Below are 22,808 nucleotides of genomic sequence, written 5' to 3'. Positions count from 1 at the left end.
ACCATGCTCTCTCCCCCTTGCAGGACAAGACGGTGTGGTGACCTTAGTGGGAAGCAGACATTGTTCCCAGCGGAGTGGGGACCCCGGCAGCAGCTGTACCTGGACAGCCATAGACGCTCCCCACCACTTCGTCCACCGACCTTTCTGTGGGGCTGGCTGTGGCCTGTTCGCACCAAACATCCTGCCTTGACTGTGCTTTTGATCAGTTGGAGCCCAAAAAACATCCCTGTGAGATTAGATGGGGCTTGCTTTGGATCTGCAGCCCCACTCCAGCATGGCCCCAGGGGCTGCAGGGGGCTGCAGTGGGCGGCAGAGCCAAGGTCCAGGGAGCCTATCGGGTCCGGGGCTGCTGCCCTGAGGGGATGCACGGGGACGGCAATGCCCATCACACAGGACAACGCAGGGGTCTTCCTCCCCCTCCTGTGCCAGTGGCTGCAGAACAGCCGTCGGGAGGGGGCCGAGGGCACCGAGCAGCAGCTCTGCCGCTCAGCCGTCCAGAAGCTGAGCGAGTACATCCAGCTCAACTTCTCTGTGGATGAGAGCAAACTGCAGCCAGGGAGCTGCGGGACTTCAGATACGGAGATCTGCACCATGTACCTGGCCCAGGAGATGAGAAAAACTGAGGTTCTCGGGTTGAGCTTTGGGAACATCCCTGCTCTGGGGGACTACGGGGAGAAGCGCCGGGGAGGGAAGAAGAGGAAGGGGCATAAGGGGCCAGTGCTTGACGTCGGGTGCATCTGGGTGACGGACTTGAAGAAAAACAGCCCGGCCGGGAAGTGCGGGAGAGTGCGCCTGAAAGACGAGATCCTTTCTCTGAATGGCCAGTTGATGGTTGGCGTGTCACGGGTGAAAGGAAAGGGGGGAGGGGGGCCTGCCAGCAGCTGCCTCTTGCGGCGCGTGGTGCAGGTTGCGGTCGGTACTGATTTATGTCCGAGAGCAGAGGTTTTGACCTCGGCTTTCCAGCCCCTGGGAGAGTTCTGGGTTCCTTCTTAAAGTCTGTAGAAAATAAGTAACAAAAGCAAATTGATAATTAGCCTACATCTGCTACTCGCACATCCACTGGAAAATTTTGAGGGGTCATTGTGTCAAAAAATAGTATGTCGTAAGCATCAGAGGGTCTACACTAAAACAGGAGTCTTCCTGGATTTGGATAAAACTGTTTTCTTAAGTAAAAATGAACACAGACTCAGCAGCACTGGAAGATTTTTTTACAGGTGCATCTTATTTTTGTTGAATCATTTGAGTTGAGGGAAGTTTTTTTGACAGCTAAATGTTGTCTGAGACTTCTTCAAAGCAAGACATTTTTGTGTTTTCCAGATTGGAACAACTTCATTTTAATAAATTCCCTTTGATTTTATTGCACTTGCTCTCTTTTGCTGTCTCCTGTCCCAGAAAACTTGAAACCTTTAAGAGTTCAAATCTGAAATGAAGGTTCTTGCAATGATATAGACTATTCTTGCTTTTTTATTTTGGCTGCTGCATGCTGTAAAATCAGTTATTGGCTCAGCTTTGCTCTTTGTGGGCCGGCAGACTTGCTCACATTTCCCTTTGCAAAGGCAAAGACTTTTCTCTGCTAAAGATGAGGATGCAAATGTTCATTCATACCTGAGGTTGCAACATACCGGAGGGCATGAAATCCTTGCCCTCTTGCCAAAACAGGTTCATCCTGGGGATGAGCAGTTTTGGAAACAGAACACTAGTGAAGTGGCCCTTCTTTAAAAGGAAACTATGTTGATTTGCAGCCTGGGTAATCCAGCACGTTTTATGGGCCTTGGGAGTAATATCCCATTTTAGGCCAGCTGAGAAAATGCTCCAGCAAGTGAGATTTTCAACAGGGGCAAATAACAGGTTTTAACTGAAATAAGCTGTATACTGAAAAAAAAAAAAAAAAAAAGAGTTGAATCTTTACAGATTTGTCCAGTGAGAATATAGCATTGATGGGAGGACTCATTGGTTATTTATCTGCTGCTTTAGTTGTCGGGCTTGCAAAGACACAATGGCCTCAGCGGAGTAACACTTCCAAGTTATAATCCTGCAAAGTGCATGGCCTTTGCTCCCAACAGGCAGTGAATGCAGGAGTGGTTTGGGGTGACCGTTGCTCCTGATTCTGCTACGTGGCAGAATAAAAGCCGTGACTCTGCGATCTGTGGGTGCTGGGCAGGTCAACCTGGCTGTGATTTTGCAGGTGTGATAAGAGCCCTTTGTAATTTCAAGCCTGTAATTCAATGACACTATAAATATTGGCACTGTGGCAGTATCGATCAGTGGCACCCTGAATTTGAGAGGTTTTGTGGCAAAAAGCAGTTAGTTTGCTGTTTCCCCTTTGGCAGATGTCACTGTTCCTAAAATCCAAGGGAATTGCTTGCAGTGGCCAGCAATAATGTTATCTTATTATTAATGCAAAATGAAAGATAATACCCAATGGAGTCCCAAATGTTTGGATATCTATTCTTTTTATCCTATCCCTGAAGGCTTCATTTTGGGCTTGTTCCTTTTGGAAAGCTCTGTTATTAGACCAGCAAGCTGTGACTGCTGCTAATGAGAACCAAGTGCTCCATTTTCCTTACCTGAGCGGGTTTTTTGGCCATTATGAAGGCAGAGTTTTGGTGGTAACGGGGCCAGTGTTGTTGTTCATAAGATCCTGTCTTAGAATATTCTACATCCAATTTAGGCCAAAATTTAGGGCATCTCTTATTCAAAACCTGATTTATTTTCAGCATCCAAAGCATCTTTGCCTAACTCACTGTCAACTGCTATTCGACAAGGGTGATGTTGATGGATGACAGTTTGGGACCTTGAGGACGCTCTCAGTTTGGAGTGCTTGGTTTTGCCTCTCAGGGAGCTGGCTGGTAGCTCCAACCCTGTGTTACTACCTTGTTAATCTGATCAGCTCCAGGATGCTTTGAGAGTCCTTCAGTAGGTTTCTCCATTGGGGTGCTCAGAAGGGACATAATTCTGTTTAGGTTTATAATAGGCTGAAAGGCAACACCAGCTTGCCTTCTGGGAAGACCGTTTCAAAGAGTAAGATTTCCTAGTGTATTTCCATATAGCTGCTGCGGTGGCAGTAGCAGAGCCCCTTGGCTCTTCAAGGTGTTGGGGCAGGACAGCACACTGAATAGTAGTCCTGGGTTGATTTCAGTCTGCCTAATTATTCTCTGGCTGGGTGAGAAACTCTTCCCGGTCAATACAAAGGGGTGTGAGTGCTGTGATTTGCAGTGTGAGGTACTTAGTGTAGCCTGCGCATCGTCAGTGAAATTAAAATACTGCCTTAGCGCCTGTAGCACCAGGCTGGATTGGGCAAGCAAAATCACTGCTTGCATGTTTATTCCTCACCTGCCAAGTGGGCCACGGCAGCCTCATCTTGCCTGGTGAGCATGTTGTCCACACTGGTGTTTTAGGGAATCTCCTGATTTATTTCCATAACAATGGGGAATCTGGCACGAGGGTCTCACAACTCTGCTGCTTTCCTGGGTGTTACCACCTCTGCAGCAAGGTTGGCAGAAGTGTGCTCATGTACCCTGGGCTTTCTGTCACCTCACCTCCAGCTCCATCCCACCACGCAAACCCTCCCTGTTCCAAGGGGCTAAGACAATACACTGGGCAACGGGAGAGGAGAGGTAGTGGAACACAGTCCCTCTGCTGGCTGTCCTATGGATGTGGCCAGCCTCTAGAGGACACAGGGGCAGACAGCTGGAGCCATAACATTGGGCAGCTCTGGACAGATTCTTTCAGCACCTGCCTGTTGTAGGTCCTGTGCCTACAGGTCCTCAGATCTCGGAGCAGTGACAGGGTCAGACACAGTGCAGAAGAGCAGCACACTGCTGCTTGGAGCAGCAGGCTGTGGGTATCACTCATCTGTCTCTCTCTGCTAGGGAAGCTGAATCTGACTTCTTTAAAGAAAAGTTATTTATTTAAATTCCACCTGATTGCCATGTAAACAGCAGAAACAGGTTGATTATTGCTGAGCTTGCTTCTTTTTTTTTTCTTTCTTTTCATTTAGAGAAACATTATGCAGTAATATAATCATCAAAGCTCTTTGCTTAACAGGGTATTATTACATTAGAGAGGAATTAGGTAGGTGGTGGCATTTTTGGTGATATTAGTGACTGAAGGAAAATTACTGCTCTCTTCAGAGTTAGCAAATTGTGTGTGTCTATCAGACACAATTGCAGGGAAATGAGCTGTATTGGAATACTGAATAAAGGTTAGTCAAAACTCTGCATGTTTATTTATCTTCTGTCTATACAACTGTAACTCCAAAACACATGGGTTATGTTCCCCCAGACAACAACTTCCTATGTATTTTGGAACTAGTCCTCTCATTTTGGGCTATTACTCATTTACTGGAGGGAGACTGTTAGTATTCCTGCAGATGACAGATGAATCCTTCATTTCTTGAGCATGACTGAATGGGGCTTCATTGAGCAAGTCCAGGGAGGATTGCAAAAGAATTATTTTGTCATGAATATCACTCAGTTTGAAATATTTGATTATGAATTTCATCAAGCATAGCTGCAGTGCTTGGACACAGCTACCGTATACATATAATCTTTAAAATCAGTGCTGAATAGATTTCCAAAGTCAAACTGTTTTTGAAGAAAGCAGAGTAAGATATGTTACAAGTGATGACAGTGTGGTATAAACATGAGATATTATTATAATTTTGTCATTGAGGAAACCCAACCACTGCTTCAAAATATCGTGTTCCTCATCGCCAAAAATGACCAAACATCGCCATGTGTGGGAATACAGTCAGAGAACTGGCTGGCTTCTTTTTAACCCACAACCTGGAGTTGCTTCCAAAAAGCGAACAGTTTCAACAGCCGTACCTTTGCACAGCGTTTTCTTAGTGTCTCCTCTTCAGACAGTGTCCTGGGGAAGCTGCTAGGACTCCTCCCCAGCACAAGATATGGCATGTCAACTGTCAGGGAAATCAGTTTATTTTCAAAGATGCTGAGAAAGACCTTCAGAAATCAGATGTGCGACGGAGAGTGAGCTTCAAGTGCCGCTACTGAATGTGAAGCTTTGACCTTACCTGAAGCCGGGGCTTTCCCGCAGAGCCAAGGTCTTTCCTGAGTGCTTGCTGCTACTGCATATCACATCTACATGCTCCAGGATAGCTGGAAGTATGAAGGTAACATCCTGGTCCTCTTAACAGATCAATGCTATTAGTAGTTGTGTGATATATGGACATTCTAAGCACAGTCCTGCTTCTCTGTAAGTGCTAGCAGCTCATTACAGAGCACAATACTTAATGTCTAACCAAATTACAGGTCTAAAAACGTGCAAAGCACTTTGTGCTGCTTGCCTGCAGCAGTCAATAACAGTCCTGGGCTCAGCTGGGTGAAATCTTGAGGTTCTGTGTCAAAACAGTCCTTGCTGGTGCTGGAAAGCCAGTCTGCAGTCCCTGGTTGTATTTGGAGCCAAATTCTGCTCTGAACAGTGGTCTTCAGGAGGGTGCTTTTCTTCTTTGCCCCCTTGTTGGGAGCCCTGCGTGCAAGGAGATGCAGAGCGGTGCATCTGCTGAGGGGATGGGAATGGAAAACGGGGACCTTTGCTGTGTCTGAGTAGAGCTCCTCAAAAATCTGACACTGTGGTTTGAAAACTGATGTTTCAGAAGAGCACACCTTTCAAGGCACTTTTTATTGAGCTTCCCCCCCCTTCCTCAGAAGTTTGAACTGAATGATTTTTTATCATAAACTGCTTTGCCCCTGCAATAGAAGGATTTTCTTGTTGGGAGAAACCCTCCCCGAATGTGGTCACTCTTTGATATCAAAGTGCAATGCTCCAATTTTGCATTTTCCATGGGGCACTGCTTCCTGCCACGCTGTGGTGAGACATTGCCACTGCAGGAGGCTGGCTGTCCTCGCCATGGCCACTTTGTCCCTGTGCTGGTGGCTGTGATTGTCTGGAGCATCTGCAGGATTTTTGTAGCACCATGTTACTCAGCAGTGTGTTCAAAACTCTTCCAGGTGCTCCAATTGGCGTGTGGGGATGGCATGCTGTGGGAACGGGGATCAAAGGCTGTGGTCCTTCTGCTCTTCGGCTGGGGCCCTCAGTTTAAGTTTTTGGTAACAAATGCATTCTTTAGTAGGGTCGGACATTAGGGTATATGAATGCCTGTGTTATGGTGAAAGGGGAGGTTTTCAGGTTTCTGTGCCTGTGATGGGCTCGTGTTTCTCTGGAAGTTATTGTGGATTTATTTTCTGCTTGGCAGAGCAATCCCCTTTATACATCCCTTTTCTTAGGGAAAAATCACCCCCAGGAAACTATTCCTGGTCATCGCAGAAATCTTTGTCTCACCACATCCCCACCTCTCGGGCATGTCAGGTTGCATGGATTGATTGCTCTGTTTTACTGTGTTTCCTCACCTCCTTCCTAAAGCAAAAGTGCTGCCAACACAAAGTGCTGCTCAGTATAAGCAGCTGCTTTGCCTGGTGTTAGTAGGGCCTTCTCTTGGTTATGTTCATAAGAAAATATTTTTGTTTTAATAGGAAAACAAATGGAAATGTATCCTGGCCCTTTGCCCTTGGCCAAGGGGCAAACATTTCTGTGGGAGCTCCTTGTTAAAATATTAACAGCACTGACTACACAGAGAAAAACAAACACAGTGGTCCTGGAGACTGCAGCCTCCAAATACAATCTCAGGGAATAAATTTCTCATAACTGACCTAAAAAATACCCCCAACCTATTGTGGAGTTGAATTAGTTTCCTTTTTTTTATCATATTACCAACCTTCATGCTGCTAAAAGTGATGGATCAGGGCACAGAGGCTGAGACCTGGGGCTCGTTATCACGGGCACGGACGGGAAGCGTACACTGACATGCCCTCCGAGCTGCCTGGCATTTGAGTCCCGAGGATGGAAAATAAGCAGCATGTAGGGATTTCAGCTGAGGATTTTCTCCTCCAGTTGAGCTGCTGTGAGTGGGGAGACAGTAAATGTGTGCTCAACTTGTGAAAAATGAGAGGAAGCCTATGGATGTCTAACATTTTTCAGACACAGTGTAAGTCTCACTGTGCTCCTAAAGTCTTGTACGCTGGAGCATGGAGCCCCCTCTGAAGCATGGCTGCTGTATTTTACACTGACAGTGGATATTAATTCCCCCCTTAAAATATAACAGGACTAAGCAACTAGGAAAGAGATGTTTTTCTTCCCTTCTTGTATGTCTTCAGGAAAGGTATGAGCAGACTTAGCCACACGTGTTGAGAAATAAATTGCTCTGAAGAAATGAGCTTTATCTCAAATCCTCCCTCAAGAGCCAAAGACTTAAGCAGAAGGTCACTAATCCCCAGACTCAGCAGAGATCATTTAGCTTGTTTGTCCTTTTTGCTTTATTAATCTGAGCATGGGTTTGCTCAGTTTCCCCTCTGCGCCCTCTGGTTCCTGCCTCCCCTCTCAACCTCCCTGTGCCAAGCCCAGCCTTTGCGGCAGCAAAACACACTCCCTTATAGCAATGGTCATTTGCAGCATCCCACCACTACAAAGGCCTCCTCAACAGGCTTTCCAAACCCCTCATCCTCCTCAACTTTGCATCTTATTTATCTTCTTGCTCAGCTTAGTTTTATCTAAAACCCATAAAAGATGATGGAAAGACTGCCACTGATTTAAATGGCTCGTGTCCTGTATGTTTTTGCATGTTTGTCCCAAAATTTGGGGAGCAATATGCTCGTCATTGCCTTCTACACACTGCTGCAACTGAACAACAGAGCTGGCCTCTCTTGGTAGAAAGCGTGATCCCCAGAAGGCATACATGTATAATTAGGCAACATCCCCAGGGTCATCTGCAGCAAATGCTCCCCAGCCCTGGCTCTGCATGCTTTCTTTTCGAAGGGATTGCATCAGGCTTGAAAAGACTTCGACAGAGGTTGGTGGTGTTGCCGTAGGAGGTGTAAAAGCTTCAGAGGTTATAGAGTGGGTAGTCCTGAACTCTTTTTAAGTGCTTTTGTTTTCTTCCATTGAGCTGTGAAAGCTCTGCTTAGAAGGCTGTATCTTGTTGCCAAATGTATGGCTGTGCATCTCCATTTAATTTGCTGTTCTGACCGCACTGTAATTACAAGAGAACAAGCCCACTGTTTGGGAGGGAGCTCTGCCCTCCCCACTCAGCTACTGTGGGAACAGCCTGGTTTGGTGAATCAGCCTTGTGCCTCGTCATTTATCCCTGACGCCAAAGTGCCAGCAAGAGCCCTTTTCCATCCTGAGTGGGATTTTCAACCACACACCCAGCAAGCATCCATGCTCTCAGGTCATCTGGAAGCACTGCCAGCAGAACTTAACTAATTGGCAAACTGCTGGAATGTGCAAAATAGGGTCACTTTTTTCCACCACCCAGCCAAGGAGCAGGTGAGGCCTTCAGCCACAGCAGCAGTTATTTTCACAGCCTCTCCAGCAGTGCATTTGCTAGCACAGAACAGTGTTTTAGCCATCAATAATTAAAAACAGAGATGTTCAAAATCATGAACAAGGAACATTTTGTGCCCTTTATTCTTGCTCTTTCTATAATGCTTGTGCCCTTACACACCAATTTGCAATGTGCAGTCATTCACATTACTTCTAATCTGTAAATGTGAATTTCTCTTCATATTCTGAGAGTCCAAAGTTTTGCACACTGTGTGCTAAAGGCTGATTTCCATGAGACAGGAGCACCGAGCTGCTGCAGGAGGAGGAGGCGACTGGAGCCAGGTTTCTGGGTTGCAGCCAGGTACATGGCAGGTTGTCCTTTCCCACCCGTAATGAGTGATGTGCCATGAGTCCTGGAAAGGCACAGCTTCTCCAGTCTTCACTGAAATGTTTTTTCTCATAGCACTGGGCTAAGCAAGCAGCGTTCCCATTCTCAGAAGTGTTTTGGGGCTGCTCTCTGCAAGGAGGTGATGATCATATCTTCTTGCCAACCTAATGTACCTTTGGGTGTGATGGTTGCTGTCCTGGAAGAGGCACTAGGACTGAGCCGTGACCCTCCAGAGCTAAAAGCATTAACAGTGGAGGCAGCTTAAAACCTGCTTATCCCCTGTCACTGGAAATCAGGCCTGGCTTGGAGAGGACAAGAGTGGGGAGGGTTGAAAGGTGATGAACAGGAGACAGTTCCACAGGCAGAGGCTGTGCTCGACACCAGCGAGACGGCTTGTCAGCATGAACCTGCCGTCTACAGACATAAGTGAGAGCACAAATATAAGAAACGTGTGATCAGCAGAGAGGCAGGTATATAACTCCAGAGACAGCTGCTGCGGTGGATGGCTTTGGGGCTGTTTTTTTTTCCTGGGGAAAACTCACTGCTTTTCTTATCTGATGTGACACTTGCCTCCAGCTCCGAGCAGTATCACATGCTCCTTGGATCTTATTTTTCTGTCTCCTTTCTATCAGATGTAGGCTAAGACGGGAGGGGCTTATGTATCAATCGCAGGCTCTGCAGCATCACTCACCGTTCTTGCTGCTCTCTCTGGATGAAATGTATGACAGCCAGTAAGATCACCTGGGCCTCCGAAGGGAAACGCTTTTAACAGACCAGTACCAGTAAAAGATAAGTTGGCAGGCACAGCCAGAAGGTTTGGGGCAGCTCAGGAAGACTTGTACCTACCGAGACAGGACAGGAGTAGGGCAAATGTGATTATTAGAAGGAAACTTCACCCTAGAGCATCCAAGACTCAGGAAGGCCAGCCAGACGGAAGGCTCTTTAACGAGACTGTGAGAAACTAGAGGTAGATGTAAAATGGATTCAAGCTTTTTCAAAATGCAACAGAATTGTTGAAATGTGACTGAAGGAGATTATTGTTTCTGCTGATGTCCAGGACTCTTTTCTATTGTTTAAAAAGGTGGCAAGGTCTTTTTTCCCTTCTCCATACTAGGTATTACAGATAACTGGATGATTTTCTAAAAAAAACCCTGGCAAAAAAGAGAATTGATTAATAGAGCAATCGTTTTGACTGTGTTTTCCTAGTCCGTTACTTGATTATTGGAATGGGTTCAGGCTAGCAGAGTAACTATTTAATGAAACAAAAGTCGGTGATGTCCTCCTTCTCATCCTTGTACACATTGACCAGCAGCTCTTTGTGCCATGATTACTGAAGAATTACTAAGTGCTTGCCAATTTTTCATAGCCTGGGCTATTTTTGTTCTGGTAGTGAATAGAAAAACACGGACATGTGGTAACCAGTAAACTTTGTGGTACCATCTATCTGAACACAGAGCCCAGATGAGGAAAATGGGGTAGAGGTTGGGGAATTCCTTCTTGAAAACTCATGAATGATAAATGGAGCCAAACCAGTGTGTGACATTCTCACCGAAAATGGTTTCTAACAAACACACTAATTGTTCTGCTGAAAACAACATTTCATATTTTCATCTGTAGAAAAGTTCTACTAAAACACAGATTTTTCTTGGTTTCCTCTAGAGGGCAATGTCATATAAATATTTTAAGCAATTTTTGGGTTATGTCAACCGGGAATTTAGCCTGCCTTATCTAAAAATTCATAAGATAGCAGTGAAAAGTGTTTCTTTACATGCTTTTTAGGATGTGTATATACGTAATATAATAACTCCAATTGTTTCTCGGGCTTGTTCAGTGCAGTAGCTAATCCCTTTAAGGAGCACAGAAAAATGTGCATTTTGGGCAGATTTGTCTATGCCAGAATACAGAGAGGGAACTGCTCATGAAGACCTGACTCTCTCTTATACCTGTGCAGCTTCAAGGACTTCCAGCAGCTACTCCTTATTTAAACTATTGTAAAAGAGATTATAATCCAGTCCTCTGAGAATGAAGTTACCAGTTGCTGTAGTTTATGTTGGTAGCTGGAACTTCAGTGCAGAGGATAAATCTAAATAGCAAGTCTAATTGGTCCATAGGACCTAGGAAACAGAAGGGTTTTGTGTTACTACTTATTTCTCTAAGAATTTAGGTATTCCCAAATTCATTAACTGAATTGCTTGTTTGGTGGATGTTAGTAACAGTGCAATTTTCAAATTAATTGTCCACATAAACAGCTGCTAAAATTAGTATGAATCAAAGGTGGCCACTCTGGACCTTAATAATTGAACGTAAGGGATATTGTCTCCTATTTTCAGTCACTGTAGTGTAAACAGTGGCAAATATGGATAAAGGCTGTTTTGTTTTCCTTAAAGCTCAGATGTATGATTTGAAGCACACTTACATGGGCACAAACTTATTTTTTGTTGTCTCTATCATTATCTTATCTTCCTCCCTTCCCCCAAACCAACACTACTAAAAGGGAAATTTGCTCTTCGTTTCCCAACATGAAAATGGCTTTAGGGAAATCCTTTTAGAATTAGTCTCCTTTCCCCTCCCGATGGTGACTAGTCCTCTGGAGCATCACCATAATGGCCTTATTGGATTAACTTGCAAATCCCATATGTTTACTGAATTTGTGGGTTAACATTCTTTGTAAAATATCTCTTCCAAAAAAGTAATGGGCAATCTGCAGTTGCCAAGTTCTCTAAATGAATAAACCTGTTTGTTTGTTTTTCCCCAAACAGGAAAAGCAATTAATTCAAGTAAAATACTTATTCCCAGAAGCACTCTATTTGAAAACAAGGGCCTGTGAATAAAATGAGAATAGTTGCATTGGCTTCAAAGCCAGCAGGCATTAGGTAGCAAAGCAGGATTTGCCCTCTACTTTTGAGTAATAGGAGCTCTTAAAAAAAATCTGAGGACACAGCTCTTCTGTAGCCTTTACAAGTTAAATAGGTGAGAACGGCTTTTTAATTACTGCTGCTGGCCCGGCAGGACTTTTTCTTAAACCATCTCTTAGCAGAAATATGATAAGGAATTTGTAAATTTTAAGTTGCTGGGAAAATGCTTTAGAGACACTAATGACAACTAAATATTCTTAGTTTAATTTCTAATACTGCATGGATCTGATTAATAGCTTCGGGTTTGAACCATATATTCATCGCCATCTTGGTTTAGGGCTTGTGTTTGGATCTCACTGGCTCTAAGGTATCTGACAGCTTAATGCTTAATCACGGGGGATTATTCTTTGCCTTCGGCTGGAAGGAGCTATGTTTGGGGCTGTAGGTGTGTGGGGAGGTTGATTCACCCTGAACTGGGATCTCCTGCATGTGGGTAGCCCTGGGAATGTCACGTTTGCATGCCTGCAGGTACTGAAGGAATGACCAAGGGTTCATGACTTTGTCTCCTCCTGCTCACTCTCTCTGCCTTCCTTGCTGGCAAGTGGTCTGAAGCGCAGCTTTCTTGCACAGAAAAACAAAGCTATGCCTGAGGTCTCTGACAATACCATAACACTGTGGGCTTCAGTGGAATTCCTTCCTGTTTGCCTCCATGGAAATGGGGAAACTCTGCCTTCCAAATTTCCTCCCGCCACTCCGTATCTGACCCAGCAATACACAAAATTGTCTCCTCTCTGATCTGTTTTTCAATCATTGCCTGCATTCGGAAAGTAAGTGGTATGTACAGCAGAGCAGAAAATTATTTAGTAAACTAGCCAATTTAATCAGGATGAACTATGTGGTTAAAATAAATCAGATTTCAATAATTCACAAGTTATGCTGTGGAGAAAGAAGGAATAATAGTTAAAAAAAGTGTACGGATGCCAAATGGATCAGAAGTTAATGGCTGGTGTGTGGAATTCAAAATCAACAAGGGTTTACTGCAGGGCTCTGCCTTTAAAATGACTCTGTTTTAAATAGTGTATGAGAAAGGCAGAATCTCAGTGTTTTATTAGAATTATTTTGTGACTCAAATGCTTTCTCTGATGACCCAAGAATCAAATTATAAACTGTGGAAATGAGTTTAAGGGGCATCATCATTAAAAAAAAATCATGCAAATTAGTAGAGAAGTAAACCTCTGTCTTGAGAGGTGGATTTCAGAAGAGCTTGAAACCAAAAGAGCGTAGAAAAAATTTAGGGTGGAAGAAGGACTTAGAAATTCATTAATTCTGGCTGACTGAATAATAATCAAAAGTGTTTTGTCTAATATGTAATTAAATTAGATATCATTATCTGTTAAAACAGTTCAGCCAGCTCTAATAACCAAGGAAACCAATCCTGAGTCCAGGTGTCAGCTCCCATACTCCCTGAGGTTTTCCCAGCCTCGAGGATATTCTCTCATTTAATGATAGCATCAATAGTAGTATTAAAGAATATGAGGAGGCATATTCTCCATTTTTATATAATCTTCAACATGCACAGCAGCACAGTTGGGACCCACTGGCCATGTACTACATTAAAGGAATCATGTGTGACTTGGTGAAACCAAGTCAAGATCTCCTTTAGATTAAAAAACATCCTATACCTTGCTATATACAAGTCATAAGTTGGTGTAAGAATCCAGCATGAACCCAATATAAAGAACTAGTTTATATTCCATGTAAAATTTTGTGTTCTTCACATATTACTGGCATTTGCTACTTGCTTGTAGTTCATGTTGCTTTCTGCAGCGAGCCCGTGATAGTTGCCTGCTTTACCTTCCTTCCATTTCTCTTCTACATGCTTCTATTTTAAACCATTTACTTGTAAGTTATGTTTGCATAAACTGTGTATGACTTAGAGCTATGTATCTAACTCCTGTCAGGGTCTTACAGCCTAATGGATAGCACGTGTGGACTTAAGAAGTGTTGGGTCCTGGTCAAGCTTTTTCCCCCCACTGCCAACAAGTCACGGCACCGGTGACAGGGAGGTGATGACAGCAGCTCACTTTCTGCAGGTGCTTGAGCTCTCCGGGGGGGGGAAGGCACTCTATTAAATACTGGGTTTTACTGTGGAGCGTTTTTTTCCAGGTACCTGCCTGTCTGTTGGAGGGTTATAAAGTCAGAGCAGCTTCATAATGGCTAAAATTCTTTGAAATACCTGTTTCTGCAGAAGTACATTTGAGCAATACAAATAAGCCCTAGCTTATGAGATACCTGCCTGGTTATGAATTTAGCCATTGTCCAATCTCCCCAAGTGTCTCCAAGAGGCGTCAGTGTAAACAAGTGAGACTTATTTACCTGCAGGGTTTTGCTAGAATAATGACAGAATGGAAAAACTGAATTCTGTTTTTCCAAGGCCTTGAAGCCAAAACACTGTCCTTTTCTGCGCCTAGTGCAGGCTTTGAGAAAAAAAAAAAAACACTTTGTTTTTGTCGTGGTGCTCCAGCCAACACACAGCTGAAGTCTGATTCCCAGATACAGTATTTGAATTTTGTTGTGAAGTGAGAAGGTCCAAAGCCAAGCCTGCTGGAGCTGCCAGTTTTCTGGTTGGAGCAATTGCTCCAGTTTATAAAACTTTGCATATTATACCATCACCAGATTATCTTCTAGAGCTGAAACAGTGCAAAAGTCGAGCAGGGCAGCTCTAGATGTGGGATATGTGTTTATTGAGGAAAAAGGAGCACTTTGGGGCTTTATTGAGGAAAATGTGATGAAATGGTTTCCTGTTCAATGCAACTCTTATTGGATGAGAACTTCCTTGCAAGTATGAACAGGCTCCTTGGGAAGCAACTGAGCTGAAGAGGAACCAGTATCAGTATGAGGATAAGCACGTGAAAAAATAAAAATAGGATTAAATATAACCATATAATTCATCTCATGGCTGCATGGCCACATACTGGGAACAGCCTGGTAATGCTGGGAGCATCCCCCTACCCCAGCCCCCAAACATAACCCTCTCTTATGCTCACTTCACACATCCCCCTTGTTTTATGGTCCCCAGTTTGGCAGTCAGGGAGCCCATGGGAGATGTGCAGGGGCGGTGTGGGAGGTTCAGGCATGGACACAGGGAAGAGTTTTGTGCTGCCGTTCACGTTGTCCAGGGAATTCTGCTTCTGGGTCTCCCCAGACTCCTCTTCTGAGGACTAACTTCATGCAGGGAATGGGACAAAAAAAGTGAACGTGAGGTTAAGCTCACCATCTTGGTCACGTTTTGCCGCCTGCTCTTTTGGCAGCATTCATCAAAGTAGCCTGAAAATTGTGTCCTGGAGAAATAGCTTGATTGAATATTTAAATTTTAAACTTACCGTCACTCTTCTTTTTCCCCAGGTCAGCTGCATATTGGAACTTTTAACCTTTAGATTGTGCCAATTGATCAAAATGTTCCTGTGTAGTTTCTGAGGCCCGATTTTTTTTTTTTTTTTGTCCTTTCAATTGATGGCAAAATCTGCCCCTGACTTGGGAGGAAGGCTTGGGACCTTACCAAAGGAAAGCCTGAAACCACAGAAGAGCATTTGTTGTTCATAATACCCTTCTCTTTGGGTACAATCAAAAGGCAAATTATTTTTCAGCCCTTATAAAATTACTTCACTTTTTTCCCAGACGTTTTGCATGATCATTGAGGAGGAAGGAGGTGAATCCCAAATATTAGGGGGTAGAGGAGTGGTTTCTGATTTTCATATGTGTAAGCATTACGCCAGGGTAACTCAATTAACTAAAGAGGTGACTCTTGGTTTATGACCATGTAAAAGGAGAATTGGACCTGCAGGATGTGTTCTCAAATACGGTCAGCTGCCACAGATTGGTCCATGTGAAAACATCACAGGTCCAAAAAATTAACACGAAGCTAGGGAGCAGTCATAAATATCTGATCCAACAAGATACAGGGATATCCTACTGAAAAATCCAAAATGGATCAGAAATCCAGGGAAGATCATGCCCACGGAGCCCATAAGCATGATGCCCGAGATCTGCAATCTGTATCAGATGCTACTGATACATGATGTGGAGCCTATAACAAAGACACGCTGGACCCATCCAGCCCAAGCAAGAAACCTTGCAGATTAAATTTGTATTAGTTGGAGCCTGTAGATTGCTTTAGCAAGCAAAATTGAGCCTGGGTGTTAAGATGATCTGGATCAAGAAATCCAAATTAGGTTTCCTCCTTAAAGAGAAACAAGCACATTTTGGCACTGGTTTTCGTAATGGTTATAGAAAGAAAATATTTGGAAACAGATGCAGTATGTTTCTGTATATTAAATCCAGTCTGTGAAATAAAACTACTCTCTCTGACTGCACAGAATGGTCAGAAGATTCCTGGAACAAAATCCTCCCTAAATCTCATGTATGTTTTAACTAAGACTCTTGAAACATTAGTAAGTGGCGAGTGGATGGCACATTCTGACATGTGCTGGGAAGTACGGACAGATAAAACACAGCATGGTTGGTGATGTTTAAAAAGCAAACAAGATCTGGGCTTCCACTTTGAATATCATAAGGTACGGAGCACAGCGTATTGCATTAATGGAGGCTATTCTAGCATAAAATGAAAGCCACATTTGGAACAATCTCTGCAGCCCTGGTTTAGGACACTGGGGAGAGTAATATAAAATGACTCCAGGGTGGAGTACAGGTTGCTGGAGGGGGCAGCCTCTGCTGTAATGTACATTATTTTTGTAGTTAAAGAGAAGGGAAAAATGTTGCTTTGAAGGCAATTCTAGTGAGCAGGCACATATGGGCAGTGTATTTTGCCAGGGGGGAGTTAACCACTGAACAGAGAGCTTGGGTAGCCCTACCTGCTATGCAAGTCGCACTAGCTGGCAGTGCAAGTAGTGCCTAAGCATCCTGCTGGGTGTTTGCAGAGGAGTAAAATGCTCTGTTCCCTTGGCTGCTCCGAAAATACGCCATGCCAGAGCTTGCATTACTCCCCACAGAGGTACGTTTAAGGGTCGGTGTGCTCCTGGCAGCCTTCGTCAGCAGAGGGGCTGGCCTTGCTCCCCTGTCCCAGCATCATCGTGCAGTCGAGGTCATGGCTGGGGCTGGGAACCAGCACCAGCATTCCTATCCTCTGGCCCTTCCTTCTCTCATCCTTAACTTACCTTCCTTGTGCTTTTTCTGGGATATGTGGTCTTGTCCCATTTTGTGTCATGGCTAAATCACTTCCAATACTGCAAGTGGAGGAAGGCAGGGAGAGCACCTGGAGGCACCATCCTGGAGCAGATTGCCAGCAACATCCTGATGGGGTAGTTGGTCTCTCAGCCAAATTAATCTTCTCCAGTAGATTTGGAAATCCCAGCATGAGACGTGGGCAGTAGTGGGTGTGCAGAGCCCTCCCAAGCCCCAGCAGCGCCTTGCTGCCTCTAGCTAGTGGCTGGGGGGGCTTTAGAATATTTTTCCCCTATCTGTTGGCCCTTCACGTTTATAATGAGATGTACATCGTGTACTGTGTGTACAGAGTCTTGTTGCTGGAAGATTCAGATTGCTGTTCTCGTGCAAAGAAAACAAACCCCGTCAATAGCTGCGTTCCCCTAGGCTGCTGAGCACCCCGTGCAACATTTTACACTCAGCAGAGCTTAGCGGAGTTAAAAATAGTTCTTGTTGTCAAAATACTTCTTGGTAGTAAAAATGTCCTTAGGATACTTTGTGAAATGGTAACCTTTGGACCAAACAGGGTAAGGAAAAATCAGAACATAGTCTTCCACACTGCAAAAAAAAGTTTGTCTTAATTGTGCAATACGGGAGAAAGGTTAAGAGCCGAGAGAACTGGCATCACCTTCGGGAGGGAAAGAATGGAATTTAAATAGAGATCTAAGGGTGAGTACATAATGTAAGATATTATATCTTTGTGAAGTATTTTTCCCTCAGTGCCTGAAAGATTACCTGGGAGAAAATGTCTGGCTCTGTGTAGTGGATGGAGGTCTTGCTGGGAGTGTTTGAATTTGAGGCAGGGTAAAACCTGGCCTTTCATTTTTTTTTGTTTTTAAAAGGTAACGTAAAGTCTAAATTTGGCCCCCAAGTTATAATTTCTAAAAAGAAGCTTAGATAAGTGTTTCCACCCTGAAAAAGAAAACAGTGTTAGTGATAACACATTGTTTTGAGCAAGTGCATGTTCCTGTGTAGCGTCTCAAACCTGGGCCATACACTGTAAAGAAGTGAATGTATTAAGTGAACAGAAATTAAAATTAAACAGAGGACATCATTACCAAAATTCAAACAGTAAATAAGGATTGAGATATGAAAGACGGCTTGATGATTTTTTCATTTTAATAACTGCAGCTGGTGTTAAATGTAGCAGATAAGGCAAATTGCTTTAAGACCGTGTGATTTCTAGGTTATTACTCTCTGTGTTATTTCAGCAGTACTAGTACATTTCCTTATACCTGCTTTCTGCTCTCCAATCCTGAGTTACTGCTTTGTATTTTGAAGTTAAATACAGTATATTTAATGCCATATAAATCTCCACTGTTGGGTACTAATTGATATTGTATTATTCTGGCAATACATGATTACCTGAATTAGAGAACTGCTGGGTGAGGCGGCTTTATCCCCTATCGATTTGTAGTAACTGCTAAATAAATTCTACAAGCACATAAAGAAATTAAATAAAAAGTGAGGTCAGAGCTATAAAATGTAGATACATTGCATCACGGTTTGGATTTTCATGGAATATTCTCTGAAAGTGGGAATTTTTTCATGTATATAATTGATTTTTAAAATTATCAGTTTATAAATAAAATGAACTGTAATTGCATAAAATCAGCTCTAATATGGCTGCTTATTAAACATTATAAATGTTTCACAAACAGCGCTTTGCCCACAGAGCTCAACCTCTGGCTAATGGAGTATATTTGGAAGATGTATTCCAGAAAAGGGCTTGTGGGGAGCAGTGGGAGAGGGTTATCAATACAGTCAGTCTTACCTCACCCACCCATAAGGAAACCCCCAAGCAAACAAAAAAACCCCAGTCCACTGGAGAGATTTTCTTAAAATTTCTGTTTTGAAGACTAGTGAGCTTTCATATTTTAAACATCAATTAGCCTTAACATAGGAAGTTACAATGTAAGCTCTCTGGGACAAAGACCCTATGTCCATCTTTTCATTACAAATTACTGACTGTATTTTGAGAGCTATAAAAACAATAATTACGGATAAATGAATAGATTAATAAAATTGAGAGGTTCAATTTCCTAACAGCTCTCAATACTGCTTTTTATGATTTGCTTTTCATAATTTTGCCTAAGAAACCCTGCCTTCCATAATAGGAGAGAACATCTCTGACTATAGCCCATGTAAGTAAGGAGCACAGCTGAAGAGCTTGTCGACACACAGGGACAAGACATCAGAACCCGCCCAAAAAAATCACTGAAAAACATCTCATTTCCTACTACTTGTATGGTGGGAGGAATAAGCGAGTGTTTACAAATAATTCTAGTATAGCTCTTGCGAGGGCCTGTCTGCCTGCAATTTGCATATAAAACCCCACTAAAGATTAAGGGCTGGGGTGTTTTCAGCCAGACCTGGAGCTGTTTGGAATTTTTTTGGTCATTGGCATTTTTCTGTACACCCCATGAACTTGCAGTGGGTTTGCAGCCAGCACGAAAGGCTGAGGGTGTAACTCCTAGCTGAGCCCTGGGTGGCCTTGGGGGGATGCTGGCTGTGGGCTGTGGTATTCAGCTCTCCAGGGCTGTTTATAGTGGTTGTGTGTTGGAGCTATTAAACTTGGAATTTTTTAAAAAAAATGACTTTTGTTGTGCTTGTGTGCAGAAGAAATGGTAAGGGAAAGGTTTTCTCTGCGGCATTCATCTCATAGTGTAATAGCATGTGGTGCAGAAATGGGGCTTTCTGGAGGTGGCGTTTGTGGAGACTTAGGGAACTCGATGGACGGAACGCACTGAATCGACCGAGCAAACTGTGGGGAGATCCATGCAGAGGTCAGGGAAGGGATTTTTGTATTTACACTGGCATGGCTGGGAGCAGAATGTGGCCTTTGCAGTCCTTGGCTCTGCCTTGGCGTGCTGGACTCCTATGCAGTGTTAACCCTCTTTTGTATCATTTTTGTGGTTTCTGGCCTAGTTCTGAAGTTTGCTGTTTTCTTTTAGGAAAAAATGGAACATTGTATTGTTGGTCTGGGTTATATGCGGTCCTGGATGTAGACGGTTATTGTGTTTTCAGAGGAATTTCATTTAAATCTGTATATTCATTTTGCTGCCCATCAGATCCACAAAAGTCTTGGATCCTGGGAACATGTACCATATAATTGGCTTTATCTGTGTGTGTTGTGTGTCAGGGGTGTCAGATATCTGGTGCCCAGGACACACCAGTGTTGGGAGAATGTAAATGTCTCTCTCTGTTGTGAAGAAATGTTTCTAGTGCTTCCAGCTTCTGAAGGTAACGTTTGAGATAAGGCTTAACCGCAGTGCAGTTTTAGGTACTCGGGAACAGACCTAGCACTTACGAACTCTCCTCAGTTGCTTCCTCGAAGTGTTAACTTCTAATACTAACACATTAGTGGAGCTGATTCCAGTGACATTTAGTTTGTATGAGTGTGGCTCTGAGGTGATTTGTGTTCATTGCTGTTTTCCTGAATGTGACTCAAGAACTTGCATGTGCAAAGAAGATGATGAGTAAAGAACCAAAAATAACGGTAGTCCTAAAAATGCCATGTAGCATTTTCCCTGTGCGGTGGCATGGGATGCAACTGCAACTTGATTAGCTAAGTACCAAGCTGCTTTTTCTGCAGCCTTCATTTGACTGCAACCTGAAATAGTTTCACCAGTCCACAGCTTCTCCATCCTTAATTTTCTCCATTCTTAATTTTGTACTCCCGAAATTCAAGGTAGAAAGGAATTTGATGCCCTATTCTGTGGGGCAGTAGAAGATGGTCTGGTCTAAGTAGTTCTCCTTGTTGTTTGCATATGTATGTGGCATTTTCTTTTGGATAGACTTGCTCTATGTGTTTGTAAATCAATGCTTTATCTGTAAAAAAATGTATGACTCAAATCCTGTTTTGGCTTGTATCACAACAGATTGCTTTGAAATGCACAGCTGCATGTATGTGTATAAAATATCTAAATGCTATCAATATTCTCCAAAATAAGAACTGAGAAGATTTAGGGCCAAATCCCCCAAAATTTCAGTGGGAAGTTGGCTCCTAAACAGACCTAGAAGAGCCCTGGGCAGCTGTCACCAAGCTGGGAAGTGCCCAACAGTTTTGGACCTTCCTGATGCCCAAGAGCCTGTTTCTGTGTTCTCGTCCAGGGCACTCCCGTGTGGCCGGGGCCTGAGCAGCTTGTCTGCCTCCTTGTCCCACGGGGACCCCCCATGCCGTTTCCCTCCCCGCCGTACCTCCTCAGGCCAGCTGGTAGGAGAAACCACCTTCTCACACCCTCTGGCTGCTTCTGCCTAGATTTTACCAGGCAGGACTTTGCATTTTACTTTGCAGTTGAATAGGACGTTAGGTCATATTTTGTGGCCCATAGGATAAACATTTCATGGAGCTTTCTGGACTTCCAGTATCGTAGGAGACTGTGCAGGATAACCCCTGTGGACTCTCTTCTGTTTATGACTGTAGCCTAAAGAGTTAGGGAGACAAAGGGAGGCATCCCAGGGTGTGATTCCTGCTCCAAAACTCTTTATTATTATAATAACCAGGTCGTGGGCACAACACAAACAGTTTTTAGGGCAGGGACCTCTTTTGCACAGAGGAATACAGTTAAAAGAAGAGGTGACGGAGAGGGCTTAGGCAGGAGCTGTCTGGAGGCTACTTACTTTCCTAGGAAAATAATGCTGGGAAAATAAGGCTGGTGCGCATTTCTCTCCTCTTGCGCAGAGGCTGCTGAACTTGCTGTCCGTATCCTGGATGAAGTCCCCAGTCCCTGTGCTGCTCAGAGGACGTACGCAGCCATCACACCCTCCTCTCACTGTGCTCAAAATCTGATCCCTGCTTTTTAAATGAAGGGGCTTATGAGTTTTTTTTCTCAGATGTCAGGCCATGAATCACGGGTGGAAGGGAGGCATTTCCTGGTTAGCAGCACTGAGCCCCAGAAAGAGGCACATCCCACAGATTGAAAGCTTCCCTTTGGGTTAGCTCTAGGTATGTTAACCCAGCACACATTCTAACGGCGTGTTGAATTTTGGCACCTAATTAACTACCTGTGCCGCCTGGGAGCTGAGGCACTGACACCAGGCTATGCATTTTGCTCCAAGGAACAAAGATCAGAGTCTCTTCTGTCTTCCTCTGAACTCCTGTCTCCCTCTGAACTCAACTCCTGGAAGGCTGAAAATCACACCGAAAATCCTGAAAAATGGGAGGGACGGTTCTTTCTGTGTAGGGTAGTGCTATATGTGAGAGCCAGGACTCCTGTGAGCACAGCTAAGCTGTTAAAAGGCTGTTTGCATACAGCATGGGACTCACTAGAAGAGTTTCATCCTTGCCTGTCTTGATTATAGCCTGACCTGTTCACTCCTTGGGCAAATATAATAATTTTTTTTTTTTTTAATACAGTTAGAGTGGTGGGTTGCTCCTGGTGTAAGACCAGAGCTTCTGTCATCAAAAGACGACTGTGACCACAGTTGTATAGTTGAGACTCTAGAAAGAAAAAATGCAGGACTGGGTATAACCTGACTGTTGTTAGGCCTGCCAGGAACTGGCAGCCACACACCTGAAAAATGGCCGTGAGATGTTAAATGACAGCCTGTGATAAAGACACTTGGCTTTGGCACATCAGACCACGCTCCAGGGAAGAAAACAACCCCTGGTTGTTGTGGGGAGGCAGCAGTGGGGGTTTTAATTTGGATGCCCCGAGTGGAAACATTTTCGAAGGGGGGAAAGTATGCAGGATGGCTTTTAACAGGAGCGTGGTTTTGGATGGAGCAAGCGTGTAGAAGGGAAAAACACCGCGTCCGGAGCAGGTCCGCTGGGAAGCGACCTGTTAAGGTCCCCTAAGGCAGAGCAGGGCTGCCCTGCTCATCCCCCCGGCAAGGACGGGTTGTGCGTGGGAGCTCCGGGGAGAGGGTGGGCACCGGGGTGGGGGGCAGAGCCGGGGGCCCCGGGCTGGCGCTAGGCACCCGGTGGCGGGGGACGACACTCCGGTGATGTCCCCGCCTGTGCGCGCCTGCGGTTTCTGCCCTCCTCAGCGCCGTGGGACCCT

General features: G+C 44.3%; 1 protein-coding gene across 1 annotated transcript in view; it reads left to right on the top strand.

Annotated features, from left to right (window-relative positions):
* The first annotated feature begins 378 nt into the window (after positions 1–378).
* PDZD2 (PDZ domain containing 2) overlaps positions 379–22,808 on the top strand; it is a 137,583-nt gene continuing 115,153 nt past the window's right edge. The window contains 2 exon segments of the mRNA XM_009318453.1: positions 379–837; positions 8,663–8,682. Coding sequence (XP_009316728.1) covers positions 379–837; positions 8,663–8,682 — 479 coding nt within the window.

The sequence above is a fragment of the Pygoscelis adeliae genome, unplaced genomic scaffold, assembly GCF_000699105.1.
Source record: "Pygoscelis adeliae isolate BGI_AS28 unplaced genomic scaffold, ASM69910v1 Scaffold272, whole genome shotgun sequence".
NCBI lineage: Eukaryota > Metazoa > Chordata > Aves > Sphenisciformes > Spheniscidae > Pygoscelis > Pygoscelis adeliae.
Note: the sequence above shows the minus strand (reverse complement) of the source record. Positions and strands in the feature narration are given on the sequence as shown.